Genomic DNA, 20,755 nt, shown 5'->3' with positions numbered 1-20,755 from the left:
GATGTTTGCGGGTCTGGGGCAGACAAAAGTCTCAAAATTCAGAATTATTCTCCATAACAATGCATATGCGATGGCTTTGGGCCTTACGTTGATATATAACAGTCATCTGCCGGCTGGAGCGGCACGTCTGTGTGCATGGCATGGAGAATCATTTTGGTAATGCTTCTCAAGCGCAATACAAATCATTTGACAAATCCAGTAGACTAGGCCTTAAACACAGCTCGCTGTCTATTCGGATAGACACTGGGGTGACAGCTGAGCACATGTGACAGACTCAAGAGCCTTTGAGCTTTTATGCCATCAATTGCACTTTACTCTTTCTGTACACGGCAGATGTCACAGGAAAGTCTGCATGGAAAAATCTGTGATGCAAGCGAAGTGCGTCATTTCCTTGGTAGTGCCTTAGTGGCACAATGGGAATAGCAAGGAAATTGTTCAGCGAGACAGGTAGTCCCACCGCAAACTCATGGGTGATACAGAATCCATACCATCATCCATTTCCTGCCCCCTCTCTGTGATCTCTTTCAGGGAAAGTGGCATAAAGGAAAAACATTAAACTACCTTCGAATGCACTAGAGACAGCATCACCTCTCCCAACAGAAGACCTGGAGATTAATTTGCATTGAGCCGTGTTGTATTTAGAATCTTAATATTGCTGAGTGTTGTCTCATTATGGAAATGCATACATACAGGCCCGCACCCTGCAACCGTTTCACCAATCTGCGAAATCGGTGCATCAGGATAACGGTCCATCACGGTGGGATGAAGCGAAAAAGAAAGGAGCGAAATGAGGAAAAAGGGTAGTTTGAGAGAGGCAGAGCAGCATGACGCTATTTTCCTCTCTATGGATGAGTACATGTATGCATCATTATGTCTCTGAGCTTTTAGAATTAAACTGCCTTCATCAAACACTCAGCGGGGTGGCCCTCATCGCACCGCTCGCCCCAGCGTGAGGGAAGCTTCAAGACTTCAAACATTTCAGTTGTTTCAGAACATAAACCCGACTTGCTGTCTGTCTTTCAAGCCTCCCACCCTATATAGTGTCAGTCTGAGTTGTAATGAGTCAGTTGTAGTTGGAGAGCGCAAGCGGACCATGATTTGACTCTGGTGGCCGGAGCCAGGATGGGACTATCCCAAGCCAGCCCCATGCCAGTACAGCACCATACTCAGTCAATATTAAAGATATCAAGGTTATATTTTCAAAGAATGATCTATATAGGATTTTATGTACAAAACAGTACATCATAAAAATGACATCAGCTGGGTTTTCACAGGCAGGGTCACATAATGGTCACATATAGTCTTATTAGACCAACAATGTATGTATTGTACACCTCAAATACACTGTTAACAGCATACTTTTTGGATGAAGGGACATGAAGGTACAAAAGATGTTACTGGGACAGTACCTTTTCAAAAAGTTCACTTTTGCACCTAAAAGATACATATTGGTATCTCTAAGGTACACGCTGGTACCTCAAAGGTGCATATCTGTACCTAAATAGTACATATTAGGAACTTTTTAATAGGTACAACTTTTGTAAAAAAATTCTAAGAGAGTTTTAAAAAAATACAGAATTGGTAAGTGAAATGCTCGGGGTGGGTTAAAACAATGACAATATATGTAGGTTTAAAAGACATGCATCAGATTAATAGAAACTCCTAAAGGGTTCAGGAAAGCTGTCTTGTTGTCACTGCAGTTGGAATGCAAATATGCAAATCCAATCCTAATGCCTTCTGACACTGTACACACAGCATGCCATCCAGATAAAAATAACTTGGACGAATAATCATTTGACTCATTCTTTGCTAGTGATTCATCATAGCCTACAGGCTTTTGATTTGAGAGCATCTGCTAAAGCAAGCAATACCAAACAAGTGTTGGACAGTTATATTGAGGTTATATTGATTTTCGTATTTAATAAATAAATAAATAAAAACGATTCTTTTTCAAAAGACAACTTCAAGTACTCCCAAAAGTGCTATTACGCCATAAATTATAGTTCCTCTTTTAAATCCGCTTAGAAAAGCGCTACGTTTTATTTTGTACCACCAAACTTGCTCGTATAACTACTCGTCTTAAATAGGAAAAATGTCTATGATTTTGGTCACTTCTAACTTTATCTCTGATTGGTACCATTGAATGAATGGGGCTAAGCTAAATGCTATCGAAGTGTAGCAGCGCACTCCAGCGCTTACGTGCACGCACACAGATGATAGAGGGATGTATCAACAATTCTTAGTTAAGGTAATAACATAGTTTACTATTGAAAATGAGTAGACTATTCCTTTAAGAGAGTATCTTGCATGTATTTGGTGAACGTGAGCGTCTCTTTTATCATTAGCGGTTTGTTTTGACACGTTTGCAGCAGCCGGCTTATTTTGACAAAACACGTGATGCACATGGTTCACATGACGCAACAAACACATATTTTGAAAACACAAGCAACACACGACACTCCGAACACATATTTTGTATTTGCACCCCTCGGATGAGCAGTCACGAGCCGCCACTGGTTTAATCTAACCTTGAAAAGTAGTGGTCGTCCGATATATGTTATATAGCCGATGCCAATATTACAAATGTAATTACAGTTAATAAGAGACAAACAGGAAATTGGTGAAACTAAATAAATACTTTCCTTTTAAAGTACATAAAACATATTTATAAAACATAATTACTGTGAATCTGAAATCTCACGGTACTGTTTAAATAGGACTTGGCTGCACACCAGAGTGTTGCTGTGTGTAACATAACATATTAGATATGAACAGATGTCATGTTAGAAAGTTAATTATATAGTCATTTTACTGTCTCTTAGAATTTGGCTTTACATCTGAGTGTTTTTTCATTACAAAACAACAAAAATAAGTAAATAAGTAAAAAAAATGTATTGGTCAAAGCCAGGTCAAGAACCGTTGCTCTCCTATGGCAAAGAAACTCAAAAGACAGAAACCCCATATGCTATACTGTGGTTGGTTCTTGTTGGTAAAAAAGCTGAATAAATTTGATAATATCTCGTCTCCTCCTCTGAAATATCTTGACAAATGCAGGCTAAGCAACTATGCAGTGTTAATTTCACCATAAGTGTTACAAGATTTAAGTCCCTGGGTTGGGGAGGGATGTAAAGGGGTCAGGTCAAATCCAAATATCGGTCGATATATCGCCCATAGCAATATATTGGTCTATTACTAATTAAAAGCAAATAATGCACAATTTCTCTCCTTCTGAGAAGACTTTTGGTCACTACTGTATTAAAACTTACTTCAGATTAAAACGTTTTAAGATCATGAAAAACATTTAAGTTAAATTACCCCACTACATAGTAGTGTACATGAAAACATTGCTTTAACAGCTTTAAAACCTAAATTCTTGAAAAGCTTTCAAACAAAGACAGCCAGACGGTAAACTAGGAAAAAACCTCAAACCCCATGAAGAAGCGTCAACCTTAGCCAACAACGAGAAACAAAGGCAAACAAAAACTCTGCAACTCCAGCAGGGCAAAACTGCTTACTCCATCTTTTTACACCTTTTCCCATTAGTCAAGCCAGGAAATGAGACACAAAATTTGGCTGTGATGATAAACGAGCATCTGGAAAGGAAAAAAATTGTCCTCACCCCCTGCCCACTTTCCACTCTCCCTGCTGCGTTCACAAAGGGCAGAGCGAAACCTTAACAGATATATTAAGGCTTAAAGACAGTAACTTAAAATACTGCCCGTCTCAGCACCCGCAGATCATTGGGTCAGGAGGGAGAAAGAAGAAGGTGAAAAAGACTCAAGTAGAAGAGAAAATATGAGGAAATGAATTTAAAAATGCAGGAGGGAGAAGGGGAAAGTTGCTGCTTCACCATTTTGCCTGATTTGTGCTCAATATGATCATTTTCCTGCTTCTCTGCTGCAGGGAAGATGAAAGGTCAAATACACATCATATTTTCTCAGATGCTGCTGAGCCGACAACAGACACGGGGAGAGAGAGAGAGAGAGAGAGAGAGAGAGAGAGAGAGAGAGAGAGAGAGAGAGAGAGAGAGAGAGAGAGAGAGAGAGAGAGAGAGAGACATTTATATGACAATTAAAAAAACACTATAAAAAGAAGCAATAAATAAACAACATTTAAAAACAAAGATGCAGAATATGTGGCTAATAATGGTAAACAGAACTCTTATACTACTTTTTTATGGGGTTCAATTTAACCTCGCCAAAGCACATTTGTTAAAAGATATGCGTGTATACTTTTATAAATTTATTATATTTTTTATGAAATTTCCTGTAAGATCGTTACAGACGCTATTTGTGGTCAACAATTTTACACAAGAATTGTCTGTCATTTATACGGGCATGCGCGTAGCGTCACACGGGCACGCGCGCTGAGGTAGCGCGTCAACAAAAGAACAAACCCCGCACGGATAAAACAAAACATGACACATAATAAACACTGATTCAGATATATGTGTATTACATAATTAGTATATAAAAGGCCGTCTTGCGTATATAAATATAAAGCTGTCAAAACAATTCTACTGCGCCGCACGGTAATACAGATCCATGGTTGGACACGAAACATAGGACTTTACCACAAATAAACATCGCAGTCAAGGTAGTGTCATGAATGCATCAATACCTCCTTTTTCTTTTGACCTCCTCCTGACTGGAGACATAGCAGCAGAATTAACAGTATGGATGCAAACGACAGGTTGAATGGGAATCCCTGGAATACCACCGCCATGTTGGAAGATGCTCTTATCGCATCAGCTGCGCCTGCGGAATTTGATTGGCTACAATTTCCTCCAATCAGAATGCACACAATTGCCGTTTGGGTCTTGTAGTTTTTATTGTCTGGATTTAAAAGATTTGAAATAATGAGGAAATGCCAACAGTTCTCAAAAAAGCTTGAATAATAATTGTAATAATTAATAATTGTATACTTTTAAAGGTATATGTTGTAGATATACATTATTTTGTTAAAGAGAGCATGATGCGTTTTTTTACATAGCCTGCTGTACCTCCAGTTCCTGCCAATGGGGGGCAAACCCGAAAAGTCTTAAAATAGTAAATGATAAATAGAGTTAGAATGGACATGGAGAATGAATGACTTGGCAAAACGAAAAATTATAACATTTGAAATTATATAATGTTATTTATGGTTATTTAGAATGCTATTTATAAAATGTGCAATAATAAAACATAATAATGTTATTATTATTATTATTAATTGTCAAACATTTACACTCATACTTTTTATAAAGCTTATAAAGGTTTATGTACGTTCATCTCTAGTGTGAAATTAAAAAAGGACCTCATACAATCAGAGTGAATAACATGCAAGTACAGTGTAAAAAGATGCTGCAGTAAATGTCCTCATTGTAGGCCTTTACATGTATAATCATACTGTATTGTCAGTAGTAGGAGGCATTGAAAATGGGTGCCAAGTTATTTAAAGGGCAACTTGCTTATGAGAATGTTTGAATGTAACCTTCCCAAAGGTTAAATGTTGTGATTCACAGTATAGTCACATGTTCTGACAGAGTGTGAAGCGTGCACATAGAATCTGAACTGATGATAAATAATACATTATAGTCCAAGGGTTGTAAAAACATACATGTTTCATGTGTATTGAAGATGAGATTTTTACATTAGTCTCTCATGCATTGTAAAAGATGTGAAAGAATATGATATCATAAGAACAATGTCCTTATTGTTCCTATCAGTCATGTAAAGTTATTCTTTTATCATTTTTTATTAGCTCACGTATAAGATACGAATCTGCATCACTGATTTCCCCTTTGATCTGACTTTCTCTTAACAGGATATTATGTCCTTTATTTGGCCAGCATACAGTACATCTCCTTGTAGAACGAATATAAACTCAGACTGGGGTAAACACAGATGTTATTTACAACATAAACGCTTATCAGACATCATTGCCTGTTTGCCTGCTTTTCGTCTTGGAATAATTCACATTCATCACTGTAAAAATCTGTAGAAATTACAGGATTAATGGCAGCTGCTTGCCAGTAACTTACTGTAGATTTTTATATAAAAATTAAACATATTATTATTGATATATTTCTGGTTCCCAAAATGCTTTGCATGAGGCTGATATTTTAAAGTTTTATTCTGTAAAGACAAAGACTTCTTAATATTTAATGTTCATTTAACTTTGAACAAACTGTTGCCAGTATATAACATAAATTTAAATCTACAGTGAGTTGCTGGTAAACAGCTGCAAAACTACAGCAATTTGTTTTTACACTGGTGGCTTGTTCTCTCTGTTTCTATTTTCATAGACAAGGATAAAATATATGAGTGGTGAAGTGCTATTGGCAATGTTCAGTAAATAGATTGATGTTTATGTCCTATTTAGCATGCATATTTATCTCACACATACACGTGGCCACAAGACAGCCAGTCAGGTGTTGACGAGAGCAGCACACATTTTAGAGCTGAAACTCGTCCAGGAATAACAGAGGAAAATTTGCAAGGGAGAGGATGATGTATGATTTCCATTTATCTAGGACACAATGTTTAAACCTACACATTGTGTGTGCGCGCGTCTCCCACTCCAACTGTATGTAAATAGGTGTGTGCTCATCATCTGCGCTGGTTTCCTTCGCACAAAAGCATAAGCACGTATACGAATGCGCGCACACAAGATCTCTGCAGAGATGCTCCACTTGAAACCTGTCGCGCTGTCGCTTCAGCTCATTGTACGGTGGGCTGTTAATTTGGGTCCTGGACTGGGAGCTTACGTCACTGGTTTTGGAGCGCGCACAACATACCCAGCTGAGGTCAGGTGCGCGCTTAAAAGCCGTGCCAAGGAATGATTAATTGCGGAGTGGTATGAAAGAGATCCCAATGCATTCCCCGCATTTGAAAAAAAAAACGATTTCACTGCTGTGTAGGTTTGTTTAAAGTTGTGAAGGTGTTTCTGTACCTCAGTTTGTAGAGCATTGTGTTAGCAGCGCAAATGTCATGGGTTTGATCCCCAGGGAACATGCACACTAAAATAAACTGTAGGCTACATTGCATTGGATAAAAGCGCAAATGTACATTTTGTAAAATATTTACTCGATTTGAACTACCTTCCATGGCTTGAATGTGTTTGTTGTGCATCGAAATACACTTTAGACAGGACAAGCCAATAGAATGCACTTCAGATGCAACTCACACGCCTGCGAATTAAAACTTAAATAGCATTGCGGATCGCCTCAGCACACAGACGAGCCTCACTCTCTAGATATATCTCTCCCCCTCGTGGCTCTAGGACCCGGGAGAATAACTAGATGGACAGTTTGTTTTGAGTGATTAAAAGAACTGACTGGTATCCTCAGGCTGGCAACTAAGGGGACCGTGCAGTCACCTGGCTGTGAAGAAAAAACGCAAGTGGATTGTTACCGCCAAAGAAAGAAAAAATCACCCTCACGCTTCACTCGAGGAAGATCCCCCCTTCCTTCTCCTGCACTCCATCCCTCCCTCCTCAGACTCCCTCTCCCAGACACAGAGACCGTATTCAGAGCACCGGTATTCGCCTGGAGACGCGCGTTTGGATACGGGGGCATTGTGGAGATCACCAAGTAGGGCGAAGTGCGCTACGTCCCTGGCATCTCAATCAATCAATCAATCAACCGGATAACGGCATCGGCCCGACAACCTCCTTCTCGTCTGCCTGCGAACAGAATTGCTTCAAAATTGCCGCAAAAGGTTTGTTTTCAAGGAACTGATCCACCAGCGTTGCTGCAAATGTGTCAGTGGCGCGCTCAACGCTCTCGATGACAACATGGTCTCTTACTGATGGAAACACTTTTTAATTTGGAGAAGAAAACGGACAGCGACTAGCAAGTCTGTTTATCTCGCGTTACTGCTGTTGGGACACTCTAAGTGAATAGTTGCAGACATATAGGCTATAACAGTTGAGATTGTCGCTGTGTGTTATACCGGGAGTCGTGATCAGCGGGCATGAGACTGAGGAAATCCGCCGCGGTTCGGAGAACTGGGCTAGCTCGCGCTCGGGAACTACGCGGTTAGATATTCAACTTTTGTTACAGACTTTATCTTTCCATATGGACCGATCAGCATCGCTGGACATTGAGGCGCTGAAGGTGAGTTGCGTGTTTTTTTTGGACACCGATGTGCAGCTTGTTCCTACTGTGCGTGTGTGTGTTCGGGGCTCGATGCTTGTTATACAGTGCGGTGAAGGGGTGCTGGGTTTTGTGCGTGGGGTGCATTTCAATAACCCCCGTTCAAGTAGCGGCCATTAAAGGCATACCTGCGGATGTTTGTGGATTTTCCCGAACGCAATGTCAATTTACAAATAGGACGAATCGCTACTATATAGTGTAAATTCCTGCAAAAATGAGTCTTTTCCCGTTTAAATCCTCTCTCTATCGCCTTTCCACTCAAAACGTTTCTCTTGCCTATACACTCAAAAAATAAAGGTTCGTAAAAGGTTATTTGTAGTTCCATAAAGAACCTTTAACGTCCACAGAATCTCTTAGTTTAAAGGTTCTTCAGATTAGGAAAATGTGAAAAAGAAATTTTTATTTCAAGAACCTTTGACTGCAAGGTTCTTTGTGGAACCAAATGTGGTTCTTCTATTGCAACCCTGTTTAGAACCTTTATTTTAAAAAGTGTAGCCTACGTGCATTTTATGCTGGTGGTTTCATTTTTCAGTTCGTTGAAATGTACATGCACAACTTTTAGAACTCACGAGCACTAGATCAATGTTTATGTGCAAGTGATGAGTAGATGAGAAGAAGTTCCCAAGCGACGGGTTCTGTGTTTCAGCACCTCTGGCTGTGGACAGCTCCAGCATTCAGAGTGCACGCGAACAGCTGTCTATGGGAGATTTGAATAGCCGTGTTTGACGTCACGTGCATGGTGGTGGGGTGCTGTCCCCCTTTTCTTTCTCTGTGGTTTCTTGTAAAGAAAATAGATACACATCTTGACAGCATAACGACAAAGGTGCGCAAGCATGTCTACATTGGATTGATATTAGTTATAAGGCAGCTTGTTTTGCGAGACCTCGCTTGATTCTGATACTTTACTTGTTTTTTATGTCGTTTATTGGTTATGTTTAAGATTAATTATTAAAGGAATCATTCTCAAAAGCAACACAACAACACAGTGCTTTCAAAACTGTTTGCTTGTCTTCTATACTATATTATAAAATGCATGTAACTACTTCTTTTAGAGCCATAAAAGAATAAGCACACTTTCTGGTTTCTCTTTGAAATTGAATTTTAGCCAATGAATTCATCAAAGTGGCTGAGAAAAGATTGATCCCCAAGCATTTTCACAAATTTAAGTGGCAGGACCACGCGTTGGCCGGTCTGAGTAGAACAACATAAATGATTTGGTTGTTTTTCACTGGAGAAAATAATCAGATTTATTAACAGCCCTTTTGTACTTGCAACACATGAGGGAGTACCAAACCTTACTTTTCTAAATAATATGGAAATGATACTTGGGTGACATGGCAGGGTGCAACATTGAATCAACCCTTGATATTTGCAATGAATCCATCAAGAGCTTGTTAAAACAACGATACTTTTGTCGTGCGACACGGTCACACTTAGGTTAGTGTTCATGTTGCTGTGTAATTAAATAAGTAAGTAGGTACTTCTAATGAACAACATGTACTTAATATGGAAATTCCTTGCGGGGTTGTTTGCCAGTTCCATTTGTTCTTCCTTATTACTATTTTAATGAATCATGATAACATTTAATATATGAAACATGAACACTGTAAGCAGTGTGTAACAAGTGACACTTTTCATTAAACAGGGCAGGAATAGATAGAGATAGAGGAGTCATTAAAACAGTGGTGATGAAGCAAACAGTTCTTTGCCCTTAACAATGCGTGTTCAGTGGCGGTTTAATTAAACTGGCATCCCTGGTTTGCCTCTTATCTGGAGGCGTGTATGTCCTAACAATTCCGAAGCTGATGAAATGCCTTTCTTAATCTCTTGGGGTGTCATTTCAATTTACTGCCAATCCTTTACCACCCCTGTTGAGTTTCCTTTAAAGGGACTGAAGAATGCTTTGGTCGAACCGCAAACTGTGATGTGAGATTTTAAGCACAAGAAGGAAATTAACACATTAATGACACCTCTTACATTGTGTGAACCATAGCTTTGAATAGAAAATGTTTCATATGTTATTTTAACTTTTCTTAAACTTCAATTAATCTTTAAATGTTTAAACCCAAGAAACGTTTTAGAAATCTGTATTCACTATGGCATTCAATAAATCTATTCTTGGCTTGTCTAATTCTATTCTAGCCTCTATATGCTGTCAGTATCTGACTGATTAAAAGTATATTCATTATTTAATATTTTTTTACCTTGAAGCACTCAAAGCTTTACATTTCATTGCTACATGCATTTCCTGAGAATGTGTACCACTTGAGCTATAGGAAATTGAATCATTTGAAGTATTTAAAATGAATGGGCATGCTATGTTTTCATATAAAAATATGTGCCCTCATAAAAGAGCAAATATGGATTTCTGACATGGCTTTAGAGATGTTTTGTTTTATATGGAATGAATGCACTCTTTTTTTTAAACGCTATAGATCACATGTGGCACATGTGGTAGAAAAAGGGCTTTGGTAATTCCAATGTCATGGGTTGAATACCCCAGGAATATGTATATTAAATGTGCTATACATTGCCGTATAAGTGTCCACCAAAGAAATTATTATTTGAAAACTAACAACACAAACAGTTCACTTGGGTCTTCAGTGTCAGCACTCAGGCCACACTCTGATCCTGGACCAGCCAGTAAAAGCTGCAGCCACTCAATAGCACTAATAGCATCACAAATGGCCGTAATCCATCTTCTCTTAGGTTTGCTGCGCTGGTCCGAGTTTGAATGGCAGATGAAGGCCCCATCGGTGTCCTGATCCCCTCGATATGGGGGTCTTTGCCAAGCTTTCCTTTTTCATCACCCCCCGTCCCCCTTACCTCCCACCTCTATCCATTTTACACTTAATTAACTCCATCAGTGGGAAAGGGCAGTCCGATTACAACACAACACTCAGCAACAGCAGTATCAAATGATTAATATATATTATACTTGAAGGAGGACAGGAATAAAACGGTTGTGTTGAAAATTTTCCCAGATAGCCTTCAGCATGTAGCAGGGAAGAATGGAGGCACTTCAGTGGGTTTTACGGAATACTGCCGGAATAGTGCCAAACAGGTGGGGTGGGGTTAAGAAAAGGTTAACGTGACTAAGGAAGAGAACGTAGTGCCGATGAAACTGATGGACTGACTCATAAATGCCTGGCGATGGGAGCAGCCAGCGGGGCATGGTTTTGACATTACAGCGGTTCAAATCTATTGTTTCGATGTAATTTCGATTTAACACACTTCCTCTCGTATTACAAAGAAGAAAATGAACTCTGCTTTAATTACGGTTTAATTTGCGCTATAAATCACTGGCTTTAATCTATTACAGCACACGTTATAATTACAATTGAGATCTACCAGAAAAGCTCAGTTAATTGCGAGCATTGTTTCACCACTGGGTGGCCATGGTAACCAAACCGCTTTTGTTTGGCATGGCAGTCTGTTTGGTTCGAGAAAACCATCTTTGCATAAGGGTCCATGTATCATTTTAAACTACCTAGACATGACTTTCTTTTGCAGAGATGTGCAGATAAACATTGTCATCTTCCATAAACAATATGTTTAAATAACCCAAGGACAGTGATCAACCACTACGCTGGTTGGCAAGGCTTTGTCATCAGGGTCAAGTCCACCCAGCCCATTTCACTTCTGAGAAGAAGACAGGGGAGAAGATGAGGGGAGGGGAGCAGAGATGATGAGAGATGAGGGGAGAGAAGAGGGACAGCTTTGTTGCAATGATCTCCCACTGTTAGCTACAGCTGGGCAGTGATGAGATAATAGCAGCTCTGAATGGACACGAAACGAGCTGGGAAAGGAGAAATACCGAGAGAGAGAAAGTGAGACATGTCCACTCTAGGATCTAGTCTGATGGGCCACATCATGAGCCAAATGAAGCGAGTGGCATGGTGAGATGGGCCGTACGTCTACCGTAAAGCCAGCAGCATCACAGAGCATGAATGACAGAAAACTCCAGAGGCCAAATGATTTCCTTCTGTCTATCGCTTGTCCGTCATCTGAAATTTAAATTCAACTATATTCCTTTTGATGTTAACTCTTTTCCAGTCACTGTCTCTAAACCTCTCTCTTGTCGCTTTAAAGGGACATTCCACTTTTTTTGAAAATATGCACATTTTCCAGCTCCCCTAGAGTTAAACAGTTGATTCTTACAGTTTTGGAATCCATTCAGCCGATCTCCAGGTCTGGCGCTAGCACTTTTAGCATAGCTTAGCAGAATTCATTGAATCTGATTAGACCATTAGCATTGCGCAAAAAAATAACCAAAGAGTTTCGATATTTTTCCTATTTAAAACCTGACTCTTCTGTAGTTACATCATGTACTAAGACCGACGGAAAATTAAAGTTGTGATTTTCTAGGCCGATATGGCTACGAACTATACTCTCAAACTACCGTTATAATCAAAGACTTTGCTGATGTAACATGGCTGCAGCAGGTGTAGTGATATTACGCACTGCCCGAAAATAGTCCCCTTCGTTACTTTCAGTAGCAGGGGACTATTTTTGGGCAGTGCATAATATCACTTCGATCACTACAGAAGAGTCAAGTTTTAAATACGAAAAATATTTGGTTATTTTTTAGCGCAATGCTTATGGTCTAATTAGATTCAATGGATTGTGCTAAGCTATGCTAAAAGTGCTATCACCAGACCCGGAGATCAGCTGAATGTATTCCAAAACGGTAAGAATCAAATGTTTAACTCTATGGGAGCTGGAAAATGAGCATATTTTCAAAAAAAGTGGAGGGTCCCTTTAATTCCTTGCCACCTCTGTTTTCTTGATTCAGCATCTGCCTTGACACATTTAGAGAGCATAAATCATTCTGTTATTTGGTCATTCAGAATAACTAAACTAAATGCATGATAAAGATTAACACCAAAATGCAGGCTGCAAATGCAATAACTTTCGTATTTAGACAACAAATTAGCTTTAGCAAATTAGCTCCAATGTCTTTGAGTAGGCCTGTCATACTGTACATACCAGGGCATTTTCATTTATTTGAAACATCTTAGCACGTCCAAGAATATTTCCTACAGATAGATGAGAACAAAATGCTTCCGGCAATGGAAAGAAAATAGGATTGGCCAATACATTCAGATGCTGATTAAGAGCTGGAAACGGTTTGGCTAGATCTGTACCTGATTAGTGGGCACGGAAGACTGTGAATGCGAGACCGAGGGTGTTAACAACCAGATCTTGTAGATCTTTATTGTCAAGGGGAGAGAGGGGAATTGAGCGAAAACCTGAGATTTAGCTCTACAGTCGTACAAGAGGAGTTAATGCGGCGGTGCAATTATCTCATCGAGGCCACTAGCATGCTGAGCGTGCCAAATTCACTCACAATTACACACAGTCATTACATACTGACTGTTGCCACTTTCATCTGCTGTAAATTCACATATGGTTCCTTAGAGAGCTATGAGGTGTTTACATGACCGTCTACCATGACTCTTCATTATCATAACTGTTTCATTTACTTGTTGAAAACTGTAATGCTATGATGACAGAGTGGGATGAAAATTTAGTTTTACAAAGGTTTTACAAAGTTGTGAATGTTGTGACTTTTGTCAATTTTGACTATGTTTAAATTAAATTAAGCATTATTTTATCGACTTGTTTGTAAGGGTGTCACGATTTCGATTCGAGTTCAATATTAAGTCACAACCTCAAACTTCAAATACAAAAAATGGAATGGTCGATGCTACCACACCCCCGTGTCACGTCCGGACGGCTTGCCAAGCGAAAAAAAAACACACGTGTTGAGTGCTGCGAGTCAACCTCCTCTAACTTCGCTAGCTACAGCCAGTTAAAAGATAGCATGGGAGATGCAGGAGACACCACGCGAGCTGCTCTTTACATGGGAAACAAAAACTGGACGCGCCTCCCGCCTTCAGCTAAACTCAATCAGAGCACACACACGCGTGCACAACAAAACAGCGTCTGTGACAGGAACGGTTGTTTCTCTGAACTGAGATCCATTTAAGTTTCACAAGAACTTATTTCAGTTGCTTAAGAGTTATGAAAACAGCATTTAAACATAACTAATTGGGGTATAGGCTCACAATCTCTTAAGCGTGTTTTTAAGGTGCAAAGTACTGACAAGAATGTTCATCTGACAGGAAGTTTCGATTTATCAGGTATGTGCGTGTACCATATTTTTTCACTGGCAGCACGACTAACATGGCAGGGCATCTCCGGGTTCAAGGTCAGATATTATATTTCATAAAAGTCTAGTCTAAAAATGGCATAGCAACCTGTTCTGAACAGAGAATCGAATCGAACCGAACCGTGGCCTTAGAATCGGAAATGTTATCGAATCGAGGATTTGGAGAATCGTGACACCCCTACTTGTTAGTGATGGAAGTACCCTTATTTGATTATAAAAACATATTGTTAAAGTCCCCCAAAGTGCAAGCATCTTATTGGGACTTATAGTAAAGTTTTAAAGGGTCCCCAGGGTTTAAAATCTTTTGTGTCCCCAGAGTACGTACTGTATGTGAAGTTCTAGCTCAAAATCCCATATAGATAATTTATTATAGCATGTTAAAATTACCAGTCAGTGCCGTATTGGATAGTTGGATAGTTTAGATTAAGGGGCGGGATTATCCCCTTCTTACATCAACAAATTTCAATTACCTAATTTTTCACATGCTTGCAGAGAATGGTTTACTAAAACTAAGTTACAGGGCTGATCTTTTTCACAGTTTCTAAGTTGATAGAAGCACTGGGGACCAAATTATAGCACTTAAAGGGGCTGAATGTAAGTTATTACTTAAAAAAATCTTTAAGATAGAGTTTTCATTTGTATTTATGAGGCAACCATAATGTTATAAAAAGAATGACACCCTGAGTGTCCTCCACGGTTGTCTCTATCAGCCTGTAGGCTCTTTTCTGTGTGGAGGAGTCGGGTCCGAATTGGCGCGAAATTCAAAATGTGACGTCATGCGCGTGCTCGTCTACCTGGGCGTTCCATATAGACGCGTACGGCAGTCATTAGTAAACAGCGGCAATCGGTAGCATGTTTCAAATGGACTCTGTAGACGGAAAGAAGCGACCAACTTCCAGCACAATCCAGACACTCACGGAAACTCCTCGTTAAAAAAATCCTTATCTAGTGCGGCCAAAATAGTGCGTGACCGGCGTCGGGGAAAAGACAAGAGTAAACATCGGATTGGCATTTGATTCTTGGAGGGAGCTCCGGTTAGCGCTGGGTATGAAAACAGACCTTGAGCAGGTTTCCTTTTTACTGCAAAGGTAAGACATAGTTACAGGGCATCTGTAATATATTATGTTATTGTTTTTGTGGGGTAATGCTAACGATAGCATTTGTTTTGTGGTGTAATGCTAACGATAGCATGTAGCACAGGACCGTTTCAAAAGTTACTTTCTTATATGAATTATCTTTATTCAGAGCACGAGTGCATTAAGATTGTGAGTGTCGGGAGTGTGTTTTACAGTGTCGTGTTACAAAACTTTTAGAAGTAGACTTCTGTTGAAAATATAAAGTAGCACTGCAACATTTTGCTAAAATATGTTCTGTCAAACAATAACCTTACAGTACTGTAACTTTTCTTACATTTGTAAACATGCTGTTGAATCTCAATGAGCTGTCTGTGGTTCCTACGGCAACTCTGGTTGTTGTGGTCGTACTCGTACGAGTGTGCCCACCGAGAACGAGCATGAGACTGGCTGCAGTTTCTATAACGGCCACTGGTGTCAGTAACTGTTAGAAATTTCTCAACTTACGGAGAGCCTCTTTAAACATGGAAAAAGTCTGATTTTCATGATATGTCCTCTTTAAAGTTGAGAAACAGCAGCGTTGTATGTGTTGTCATGAAAAGACTTTGGCTGCTTCCCAAATGGTGCGCTTCATGGCTATTGTACTTACAATCGCTGTCTGTGTCCGTTAAGTCCACAAGACCGTAGGGTGTCCCATTTGTCATTTTAGATTTGAAAGGGTGCTCATGGGTCGAAAAGGTGAGCTTTTTGGTGAAAATGTGCACTTTACTTGAGCCCACACTTGTGAAAGCTTTGTAGCAGACTTTTTCCTAACAGAGCTGTTGCCGGTAAAATAGTAGACTGGCTGTGATACTGATTAAATGTCTATGCTACCAACAGGCCTACAAGTATTGTGTTTGTGACCCATCCCTGTAAAAAAATGACTGCTCACTACTAGGGATGCTCCGATCAGGGTTTTTGCAGGCCGATACCGATCACCGATTTGTTGTCTTCGTGATCGGCCGATACCAATGCCGATACCGATTTTTCAAGCTGATATGCAAGCTTTTTGATGACTGTTACTGTTAACATTTTTTCTAGATAAAGTAATAACACAGATGTTGCCTTTGTTGTATTACTTGCAGTAATTAGGTTTATTATTGTTTTAATAGAGAATCAAAAAATTAGCACAACAAATATTTCTTCTGCAAAGAGAAATTTAATATGCCTTTAAAAAGTCTTATGTCTGTTAAAAGTGATAAAAATAAAACATTTCACAGTCTAAACTGTATGAATTTTAGACTGTATTTGAATGAACAGTTCTTTAGTGAAGAGCAGAAAGTGATTTTATTGAGAGATGAATTAGGATACTGTAGCTTTAAGACGTGAGAGAGATCACTCTGCTCACGTGCACTGATGACTGAGGCTTCTGTGTGTCCATGCGCCGGATGTACGCGGACGAGAGCAGCTGTGAGGAAAATGAAAGTTTAAACGCTCAAACTTTAAAACGCATGCAAATAATAAACTTTTGGCATGAGGATGCAATTATCCGCGATAGATGTGTGTTGTATACGCTGTTTAATGGGGATGTGAAGACGCGTCGCGCTGTTGATCAGATCGCGTCCTCATAGAAAATACGCTTATCTTTGCAAACGCAAAGAGAGAAATGCAAATCTGCATGTCACACACGAGCGATGGGTTATAAAAATGCTCGCATTGCGTAAAAATGGTCTCTAACTGCAGCCGCATTCAGGAGCCCTATGTTGACAAAGGTAAACAGTAGAGCTGCAACTAACGACTATTTCTTCTGTCGACTAATCTAGCGATTATTTTTCCGATTATTCGACTACTCTAACGACTATTTTTTATTATTAATACAGTGTTCTTTTTTTTATTAGCTATTTAATCTGTTGGATAATCTGTTTTTCTACTCTGTCTGATCTGACAGTCATTGTTTGTTTTATTGTATTTTAACACAACTGAATGCTATTTTCACATATTATCTGTTCTGTTGTCAGACATATAGGGGCGGTTTCCCAGACAGGGATTAGACTAGTCCTAGACTAAAATAAATATAAGAGCTGTCCAAACTGAAAACATCTTGCACTGACATATCTTAAAATACATCAGTTCCCTTAGTTTGGCCTAAAAAAGCACACAAGTACTGTTTTTAGTAAGGCATGTTTGTTTAAACTAATTATATTTCTTAATTAAAGGTCTAGTCCTGGCATAAACTAATCTCTGTCCAGGAAACCACCCCAAAGACTATTAAAATAGTGACTTAACATGACCCAATAACCTTGTGTTTAATCCAACCAGCTGTTACTTTAACTACTAAGTTACTAAAATCTTGATTTATAAACGCGACATCGCAGACAATTCGGCGCAAATTAAAAAAATGCCATTACACAGAGTTACTACAGAAGGCATGCGCGGGCATAGGAGAGAGAGAGAGCTCGCGCAGTGTATGTGGGAAAACACTGCTTACCTCATGATAAACTCGAATCAGTCGTCTTCTCTGCCAGTAACATCTGACGTTTACGTGAAAATGCAAGTACACAGAGGAATCCGCATGGAATCCGCATGGATAACACAGCCAACTTTTAATTCTTTCACTCAGTGTCATGTATGAGAGGCGCTGTCTAGGGGCTTCACGCAGAGAAAGAGAAAGAGCGCGCGTGCATGTGCACAAGAGAGGCACCACCACCGAGCGCTCACAACAACAAATGAAGCCGTTTTAAATGAAAATAAAAAATGTAAATGTTGCGGCCATTGTTGATTTTGTGGCGCACACAAACAAATCAATGTATGTATAACACTGCCAGGAGCAGAAGCCGCCATTAGGCGAAATTAATGTAAACAGCGACGCTTCGACGCATTTTACGCATGTCGACGTATTTTCATAGTCGACGTAATCGATGACGTCGACGCGTCGTTGCAGCACTAGTAAACAGAAAGATCGGTTTAGGAGATCGGCAAATTTAGCGAGGACCGATCGAGTCATTTAATGACGTTATCGGCCGATACCGATCGGCGGCCGATCGATCGGAGCATCCCTACTCACTACTGCTTTTTACAGTTACCCACCATTTTTCCATTTACCTACTGTGTTATTATCACACTGAAAACTATCTTTACAATGCTATTGTGGTGTGCATAAATGATTTGATCACCAAAATAAAGGGACCAATCTCATATTGATTTGACAGGGAACACTTTATTGCATTCTTTAATACATGACAAAATTACAATACTTATGTGCACTCCATGGACGTGAATGTTTTGTACATATCCTGCTGCAGACATGGGTGCTAATTAAGGAAACGTTCCCATGTATTTTGAGGAAAGTGACAAGCGACTATGTGATAGCATGGGTTGGAGGATGTACTTATTTCAGTTGGGTACCAAATATATCAATGACTGATGAAGTCCGTGTTCTCTGGAATTAACAGTAAACGTGCTGAAAGTATTTTAGTAATTTATTTAGCATATCTCCCAGGTGCATTTTATTTTTATTTTTTTGCCTGACAGTAACCATGGCGATAGCAAAGAGAGCAAGACATGATTAAAGGGATAGTTCACCCAAAAATGAAAATTCTGTCATCATTTACTCTCATTTTGTTACAGACCTGTATAAATTTCTTTGTTCTGATATACACGTATGAAGATATTTTGAGGAATGTTTGTAACCAAATCGATCATGAGCCCCATTCACTTCAGTAGTAGGATAAAAGAATACTTTGGAAGGAAATGGGTCTCATAAATGGTTTGTTTACAAAAAGTTTTCAAAATATCTTTCCTCGTGTTCATCAAAAAACATAAATCTATACAGGTTTGTAACAACATGAGGGTAAATGAAAACTGAAAACAACTTGCACTGACATCTCTTAAAATACATCAGTGCCCTTTGTTTTTCAGTGATGTTTTTAGTAAGGCATGTTTGTTTAAACTAGTTATATTTCCTAATTAAACTAAGGTCTAGTCCTGTCTTAAGCTAATCCCTGTCCAGGAAACCACATCTATGTGAAATCTGCTTTGGTTTTAGTTTTCTGTTGTTGTTTTTTTTTTAGTTGACTTTAGCTTTAAAAGCTTGCCTTGTCCTTTGGTGTTTATCAAGCAACTATTTTTTGTGTGCTGTTTTCTATCTCAAGCCTCAAAAGCTTCTTTGTTATTGTTGCCCACCTTGCCGTCCCAGGTACGTCTGGGATGCGGCGTTGTTTTGTGTTATGTCTCTATCAGATATTTGGGGGCCTTAGATGTTCTGCTTTTTGGATGTGTTTTTCTTTGGCACTTTGATGTATCTTTTTGATCTCTGGTGAGGCAGCCCGCCTCTGCTTTTCTTCCACGACTAATGTCCGGCTTAAGATTATTTTATTCACATTGAAAAGCCTCTATTTGATGTTCAAAATTTCTATTATGTGTTTGAAAAATCAAAAATCAAAACGAAAACCAAAATAAACAAACACGTGTGCAAAACACCCAAGCAACAATAGAACCAACAAAGAAATATAGCACATCTCCAGCAGAGCCGAGAGCGGGGACAACGAAAGGGCCATTTTCAAAATAAAAAACCTGAAAATGCAAAGACTTTGCGAAAGTGCAAAATTACTTGTTCTCTTTTCTGTTCTGTAAGACGAATGAAGGACAAAAACACAAACTACTTCTGACAGCTCACTTGTTCAGTGGTATTGCTTTATGTCCTTTTTTACCTTAAGCAGGTTTCGATGTAATATTTTTGTTCTTGTTTGACATCAAAACTTTTTGGTGCAGAATCCCAGCAGGCATTTAAAGAATGTAACTGTAATTGAAGTGACATGTGGAAGATCTATTCACGCATGCTTGAATTTGAAATATAGAAAATCGTTGTCTTTTGAAATCAGACAAAGATGTCATTCGAAGTCATGTTCTTTGATGCGTAATAGATTTTCGACAGGTTTCTCTGATTGGCCTTCCAAATAATACATTTTCCCTTCATCTGCCTTGCCATTGATTTCTCTGGTACATGAAAGGTTCCTCTAACAAAGCCTGGTGTTTGAGACTTTTGTCATAAAGTCAAGGCACAGAAGAATCGCTAAGATCACGACAAGAAACAAAAAACAATGAATCATAACACAACACCAGAAAACACAAATTCAGGTCCACCAGCAGTTTGGTAACCTTCTCTGTATTTCTACCAGTGGCAGCTCGTGACTGCTCATCCGAGGGGCGCAAATTCAAAATAAGTGTTTGGGGTGACTATGCGATAAGATTATGCAAGTATCTGGCAAACGTGAACGTCTCTTTTATCATAAACCCTTTAGACGCGTCTGCAGCAGGCACTTATTTTGACAAGACACGTGATGCACATGGGATCCCTCAATGCGCAGAACACGTATTTTGAAATTAAACACC

The 20,755-nt window shown here is 39.3% G+C and overlaps 2 protein-coding genes across 3 annotated transcripts in view; one reads left to right on the top strand and one right to left on the bottom strand.

The window, feature by feature from the left end:
* Positions 1–20,755, bottom strand: part of tusc3 (tumor suppressor candidate 3) — a 154,611-nt gene that overhangs the window by 110,194 nt on the left and 23,662 nt on the right. The window contains exon 1 of one of the 2 annotated variants that reach the window (XM_065254493.1): positions 4,621–4,750. The exons of the other annotated variant lie outside the window; for it this stretch is intronic. Within the exon in view, the coding sequence (XP_065110565.1) occupies positions 4,621–4,725 (105 nt within the window). The 5' untranslated portion in view covers positions 4,726–4,750. Of the gene's footprint in view, positions 1–4,620; positions 4,751–20,755 lie in introns of those variants that run through there. 2 annotated transcript variants of the gene reach the window in all.
* Positions 7,249–20,755, top strand: part of LOC135735866 (zeta-sarcoglycan) — a 327,902-nt gene continuing 314,395 nt past the window's right edge. Inside the window, exon 1 of the mRNA XM_065254496.2 lies at positions 7,249–8,098. Coding sequence (XP_065110568.1) covers positions 8,060–8,098 — 39 coding nt within the window. The 5' untranslated portion in view covers positions 7,249–8,059. The remainder of the gene's footprint in view (positions 8,099–20,755) is intronic.

Source organism: Paramisgurnus dabryanus, chromosome 4, assembly GCF_030506205.2.
Source record: "Paramisgurnus dabryanus chromosome 4, PD_genome_1.1, whole genome shotgun sequence".
NCBI lineage: Eukaryota > Metazoa > Chordata > Actinopteri > Cypriniformes > Cobitidae > Paramisgurnus > Paramisgurnus dabryanus.
The sequence above is the reverse complement of the archived record's forward strand: the minus strand, read 5'-3'. Positions and strand labels throughout refer to the sequence as shown.